The sequence below is a fragment of the Triticum dicoccoides genome, chromosome 2A (assembly GCF_002162155.2).
Source record: "Triticum dicoccoides isolate Atlit2015 ecotype Zavitan chromosome 2A, WEW_v2.0, whole genome shotgun sequence".
Taxonomy (NCBI): Eukaryota; Viridiplantae; Streptophyta; class Magnoliopsida; order Poales; family Poaceae; genus Triticum; species Triticum dicoccoides.
In genome coordinates, this window is record NC_041382.1 from 97,713,861 (window position 1) to 97,720,829 (window position 6,969).

At 44.7% G+C, this 6,969-nt stretch overlaps 1 protein-coding gene across 1 annotated transcript; it reads right to left on the reverse strand.

Moving 5' to 3' along the window:
• Positions 1–3,369: 3,369 nt before the first annotated feature.
• Positions 3,370–6,622, reverse strand: LOC119359087. The gene is made up of 7 exons (XM_037625421.1): positions 6,468–6,622; positions 6,292–6,363; positions 5,348–5,416; positions 5,081–5,242; positions 4,913–5,002; positions 4,528–4,825; positions 3,370–3,566 (listed from the first exon to the last, which is right to left on the reverse strand). The coding sequence occupies exons 1-7, from the start codon at positions 6,562–6,564 to the stop codon at positions 3,563–3,565; spliced, it is 792 nt and encodes a 263-aa protein (XP_037481318.1). The 5' UTR covers positions 6,565–6,622; the 3' UTR covers positions 3,370–3,562.
• Positions 6,623–6,969: the final 347 nt, after the last annotated feature.

Genomic DNA, 6,969 nt, shown 5'->3' on the forward strand with positions numbered 1-6,969 from the left:
TATATTATGAGTTTATATGTTTTGATGTACCGAAGGTTGTTCGGAGTCCCGGATGTGATCATGGACATGACGAGGAGTCTCGAAATGGTCGAGACATGAAGATTGATATATTGGAATCCTATGTTTGGATATCGGAAGTGTTCCGGTGAAATCGGGATTTTACGGGAGTACCGGGAGGTTACCGGAACCCCCCGGGGACTTAATGGGCCTTAGTGGGCCTTGGTGGAAAGAGAGGAGAGGCGGCCAGGGCATGGGTCGCGCCCCCTCCCCCCTAGTCCGAATAGGACAAGGAGAGGGGGGCGGCGCCCCCCTTCCTTCTTCTCCTCCACTCTTTCCCCTCCCAAGTCCTAATCCAACTAGGAAAGGGGGGAGTCCTACTCCTGGTGGGAGTAGGACTCCTCCTGGCGCGCCTCCTCCTTGGCTGCCGCACCCCCCATTTTGCTCCTTTATATACGGGGGCAGGGGGCACCCCATAGACACAACAATTGATCGTTTGATTTTCTAGCCGTGTGCGGTGCCCCCTCAACCATAGTCCACCTCAGTATTACTGTAGCGGTGCTTAGGCGAAGCCCTGCGTCGGTAGAACATCAACATTGTCACCACACCGTCGTGTTGACGAAACTCTCCCTCAACACTCGACTGAATCGGAGTTTGAGGGACGTCATCGGGCTGAACATGTGCTGAACTCGGAGGTGTCGTACGTTCGGTACTTGACCGGTCGGATCGTGAAGACGTACGACTACATCAACCGCGTTGTGCTGACGCTTCCGCTTTCGGTCTACGAGGGTACATGGACAACACTCTCCCCTCTCGTTGCTATGCATCACCATGATCTTGCGTGTGCGTAGGAATTTTTTTGAAATTACTACGTTCCCTAACAAGGACAAATAAAAATGACTAAGAATAATAAAAGACTCAATATAATAAAGACTCAAAATGATAAAAAAGGTCTAAAAGTCATTAAAAAATCAAAATAATAAAAGACTAAAAATAATAAAATTCTAAAAATAATAAAAGATAAAAAGGATAAAAAAGATTTAATATAATAAAAGACTATAAATAATAGAAGACTAAAATATAATATAAATTGTTCACTATTTACAAAATGATATTATTATTTTAATAATAGTAATAACATGATTTTTTACTAATATAGTTAATAAATAATTAAAACATATGTTAAAAAATATTTCTGGCCTAACAGAAGTTAGCACGCCCGCACTAAACTAATTAACTATGGCGTGCATAGAAATCTAACGCCGCCACTATCTTCCAACTGGTCGGTACAACAGGACCCACCAATTTGTAGCACGTTAAAAAAAGCAACACCAATATTTACCTTATATGGCTGGTTTCCAAATATTCCAATTGCACCACTATTTGGAAAAAAATAGTGATGGCGTTGATTCGAAATGATGTGCCACCAAGTAAAGTTGTCGCTAACCAGTTCTCTACTAGTGCCCGTCACATATATAGTAAGGAAATTGCTTAAAACATATATTTACTAAATCCAGGATACTCTAAAATTTGAGCATGGCACTTGCAATGGTGTGTAGACAACATTGAAAAAAATTGAATGGCAAATGATGTAAAATATCTGAGTTTTGCATGGTAGGCGATGATATCCATTCGAAACCCTGATACTTCGTTGAAGAGTGTTCAGTTTGTACACGAACTGCATCAAGTTTTAGTCGTACCATTGTCATTTTTTGTCAGACCATATGGGGGTCATATGATGACACCATGCCAAGTTTCACCCCATTCCGAGGTCATTTCCAAGTTATGTTGAACCAAAGAGCGTTTTCCTTATTTTAGTTACCAGAAAATGAAGTAATAATATTTTTAAAATAGCAAACCAACTCATAAAGTGGTAGAATTTGAGAATGACACTTCCAATGGTATATAAACAACATAGAAAAAGTTTGAATGAGAAATGATGTAATTTTTTAATTTTTGTATGGTAGGCGGTGGTTTTCCATTCGAAACCCTAGTACTTCGCTGGAGAGTGTTTAGTTCGTACACGAAGTGCACCAATTTTTGATGTAACACTCTCAGATTTTAACCACACCAGGTCATATGATGACACCATGCCAAGTTTCACCCCATTCCGAGGTCATTTGCAAATTAGGTTGAACCGAAGAGCGGTTTGCCCTTTCTAGTGGCCAGAAAATGAAGTAATACATCTAAAATAGCAAACCAACTCAAAAAGTGACAAAAAATTGAGAATGACACTTCTAGTGGTGTGTGGACAACGTAGAAAAAGTTTGGACGAGAAATGATGTAAAAAAAAATTGAGTTTGTGTTGTAGGCGATGGTTTCCGTTCAAAACTCTGATAATTCGCAGGAAAGTGTTTAGTTTGTACACGAGTGCATCAAGTTCTTGTCGTAACACTCTCAATTTCTAACACACCATATAGGAGTCCCATGATGACACTATATGCCAAGTTTCATCACTTTCTGGGGTTATTTGCATGTTATGTTGAACCAAAGAGCGTTTTGCCCATTTTATTGTCCGCAAAATAAAATAATACTTTCAAAAATAGCAGACCAACTAATAAAGTGGAAAAATGTACGCATGGCACTTCCAATGGTGTGTAGACAACATAGAAAAAGTTTGAAAAAGAACTGATGTAAAAATATGAGTTTTGTGCGGTCGGCGGTGGTTTCCGTTCGAAATCCTGGTACTTCGTTGGAGAGTGTTCAGTTAGTACTCGAAGTACATCAAGTTTTTGCCGTAACTCTCTTAATTCTTTTACTACACCCTATATGGGTCATATGATGAACACATGCCAAGTTTCCAACTAAAAAAAAAAGCACATTTGCATGCTATTTTTAACAGACATCATTTTGCCATTGAAGTTGGGTGGGCTGTATGGTGACCGTCTCAGGTTTCCTTAAGGATGAGGCTGCGGCGCTGGGGTTGGCGCGGCAGCGGTCTGCTTCTTTAGCCACCACGTGGGACTCCGCGAGCACGAGATGGACAAGGGGATCATTGCTGGGCATCTCATCGGCTACCATGTCATCCCATGCATGTAAGCGAGAGATGTGCTATCGGTGTCGGGACCTTTTATAAGTTGGCCGCCCATGCGGCACGCGAAGGGAACTATCGTGGGTTTCGGGAAACATCGAGAGTGGTAGATGACATAAGTTGATCTTAGGCAAGATCCCAAAGTATTTCATACAATCGTTTGCGATGTTAACACCAAACACACACGTTTACAACTCTGAAAACACGTGTGCATTATCATACACAGGTATGGCATAACACTTGTGTTCGAACGGTTTGACCATCACAAATGTTCGAAGAGTTCAAACCAAATCGAAGATATAAACCATGTGCAGAATATCTCACAATTTAAATCCTTCAAACTTGTGCAATGGTTGTTTACGTCACACACGATACATCTCTGAATATAATCCAACGTCACAATTCAACCAACAGGCCATTTAGAATAGACCATCACAAGATTCAGAACCCGTGATCAAATTTCCACAAAGCAAAATAAGGTGATATAAATAAAGTAGGTAAAAGGCTACCAAGTTTGTCCAGGGGCCATGTCCTTCACCTGCCATTAGAACAATATATATCAGAATATGATATGTTATGCAACTAAGATAATGAAAGACCAAAACTGTTGTTCCTGTTTCAAAAAAAAAAACAGTTGTTGTGTTACGTGGAAGTACTTAAGAATTTAATCTACATAGCAGATTATTAACTTTTTTTTTTGCGGAATAGCAGATTATTAACTTGCTTCTCTTTGCTAAAAATCCAACTCAATTCAATTTTTTTGTCAGAAAATTTTCATACTTGCAAACTAAAATTTGTCATAATAGCGCCAATATAAATTGCCATAAGAACGTAGATTTGCCATGACTAAAAATCCAACACCATATTTTTTAGTGTTTCCATAAGAATTTGATCTACATAGCAAAATACTATTGTTGTGTTAGGGGAAAGTAGTTAAGAATTTGATCTACATATAGCAGATTAAAACTTGCTTCTCTTTGCTAAAAATCCAACTCAATTCATTTTTTTGTCAGAAAATTGGCGTGCTTGCAAACTGAATTTGTCATCCTCGCGCGAATATAAATAGCCTAAAAAATGTAGTTTTGCCATGCCTAAAAATCCGGCATCAGACTTTTAGGTGTTCAGTTTTTCTAAAGCACATCTAGATGTGCCATAAGTATTGCACATCTAAGTCATATGTCATTGATCTTACATTAAGATTCGTGTGAATATTTTCTTTCTTTTTTTCTTTTTCTTTTATGCTTGATTCACTCACTTAGATGTGCAATAACTAGAGCACATCTAGATGTGCCCTAGACACACCCGTTAGTGTTTCCACACATAAGAATTTGATCTACATAGCCGATTAAAACTTGCTTCTCCTTTGCTAAAAAACAGAAACAGAACATTGTATGCAACTTGGTAGATCTGTAATCAGCCCTGCTATGCAAATCCGTACTACTGTACTGTCTCTGGGACGTGGTAATATGTACCGTTGAAAGTTGGAGTATTGTACATACCTCGTGAAACCTGTGTTCGTCGCATAGAAAGCGCGGCAGTCCTGGCAGTACTGAATCCTCTGATCCAGCCTCTCTTGGCACGGTAAGCACAAGCAGATGTGCGGGTCTGGACGATTGAATGGGGACATGCCAACGCGAGCCTGGTTTGGCTGCCTGGTTGCTCTGTGGCAGGCGGGACACAGCGGCGGCGGCCCGCCGCTGGCCAGCATTGGTAATCGTGGCATCCCGCCGGCTCCCACAGGTGGCATTCCCACGAAAGGCAAGCCGAAGCCGGGGATGATCAGGGGAGGAGCTGCTCCTGCCAAGACATCTCAATTTAGTGAATGGCAGAGAATGAAATCCCAACTTACGTACGAGGAGAAACAAAGCTATGGTAGGTCATTACCGGCCGGCGGCACCATGAAAGGCAGCGTGTGGTTCATTATGGAAGGGCCTGCCTTGGGGAGGGTTGCAACGCCGGCACCGGATCCGCCAGCTGCAGGATTTGAGGCATGAGCAACTTATTTCATCTGACGCAATCAGAGAATCCAGAGTATCCCTGTACTGTACTCACCAGTCGTCGGTCCTTGTGTGGCCAGCGTGTAGTCAATCTTCCGTTTCTTGGGCTCCCCTTGCGCCAGTTCGTCCATGAGGTTGCGGACAGCTGACTCGTCCACATCCTCCGGCTCGGGTTCATCCAGTTCCTGCAGGAGCTCCGTCAGCAGGTCCACCTCTCCTATAAGTAAAAAATGAACAACCGGATCTGTCAGACTTGCATGTCCAGAAGGAGAGGAACACATAAGGCGGTGGAAGAACGAGCAAGCAGTCGCCGGGAGCTCACCTTCATCCAGAGCCGGCGCCTGATTGTCACCTCCATCCAAGGCCTCTTCTTCCTGCGGGTCCTCCACGCCTAAGGAAAGGAAACGATGGAACATGCATGAAGGTTCTTGAACAGCACACACATCTCTATCGGGCGTGCAGATGAACCAGAAGAAAGAAAGAAAGAAACCAACAGGTTGAGAAACGACGGCGCCTCAGATTGGGAAATTGATTGCTGTCACTCACTTGTGCCAAGCACATCTGCAAATATATGCATCCTCATCGGCGTATGTATTGTACGGTCGCAAGAAACACGATTCACCATCCCGAACGACAAGAGCCGCGGATGAGCTCCGGACGGGAAAAAAAACTCAAGAAAAACACAGAGCAAATGATGGAGCGTACGTACAGGGTTTCGAACAGCATACAGATCTGGAACATGAGCCGCGCGGGTGTGTACGTACGTCGTCTTGCCAGCCGGCCGGTAAAAGAAAGTTGAAACGCAAGAGCACCACATGAGGAGCGAGGGAAACAAGAAGAATAGGTGTGACAGAAAAAACCACAAGATCTCGCACCAAGTGCTCATCGATCAGCCACACGAAGCTGCCTCAGGCACTCGAGCTACGTACGATCTGCGGCCTAATACATCCGGATCCGGCACGCATGCATGCAACGCTGCAAGGAAAATTTTCCAACCGAGCTCCATCTTGCCTTCACCGGCGCATCATCAAGAAACACAAAGGAGAACATCAAGTCCAAGAAAAACAACCCAGCGCAAGAGAAACATCAAACATGGATCAGAACTGACCAACCAAAAAAACTAGATAGAAATCGAAACGAAACGAGATAGCAGATGGAGTTGCTGCGGCGCGCTCGCGTCTACCAAAAGCAAAAAAAGAAAGTGGGAGAAGCGGTGGAAGAAAACACAGTTAGAGCGAGGAGGGACTGCGCCGGCCGGGAACTCACCTTCACCAACCACGGGCACCGGAGCATCCAGCACGGGAGCATCGTGCACTTCCACCAGCGGCTCCTCCAAACCTGAAAGAAAAAGAGGGGCTTTCAGGAGGGGCTTTCAGGTTGCAGGACAGCAAAGCAATCGAAGAACCAAGGAAAGGAGGGGGCTGTCGTCCGCTGAAACTAACCTGCATCCCCGGCAGGTTCCTCCGGCTGTGCTCCCAGCACCACGGCCGGTGCCGGCGCCGCCGGAGCCACAGCCCCTCCGTCGCCCTGATCGGCCATGGCAAGGGAGGAAAGCTTCGAAGTGGGCGGTGTGCTTGGTGGTAGAAGGGAGGAGAAGCGTTCCGGTCTTGCGCGTGGAGGTGGAGGACGACGGTGTGCGTGGAGGTATAAAGAGGAGGAGGAGGACGGCGTGCGTGCGTCGTCGACCGGCCGTTGCATTCTGCAGCTTTGCCGTACGCAGTATTGTGTCGCGTTGCCGCCGATGGTCCCGGTCAAAAGTTACGAAATGGAATCCTCAAGAACATATCTCATTATTGGCTAGTGATTGGTGCACAAAAAAGACAAAAAAATTCTTTGCCCTAATTTCTCCCACGATTGGCCTGGCGTGCCACGGAAATGGATGGAAGTGTTGTACTACGCCTGGCATTCCTCGGGCGTGTGGTGCGTGCTTGATGGAACGTGTAC

What these genes read in the sequence shown, in the direction of transcription:
- LOC119359087 (XM_037625421.1), bottom strand. Translation starts at nt 6,564, where the DNA reads ATGGCCGATCAGGGCGACGGAGGGGCTGTGGCTCCGGCGGCGCCGGCA. An exon ending in GGTGCCCGTGGTTGGTGAAG is followed by an intron (nt 5,417 to 6,291) that starts GTGAGTTCCCGG and finishes TCCTTTCCTTAG; the next exon opens with GCGTGGAGGACCCGCAGGAA. An exon ending in GGCGCCGGCTCTGGATGAAG is followed by an intron (nt 5,243 to 5,347) that starts GTGAGCTCCCGG and finishes TTTTACTTATAG; the next exon opens with GAGAGGTGGACCTGCTGACG.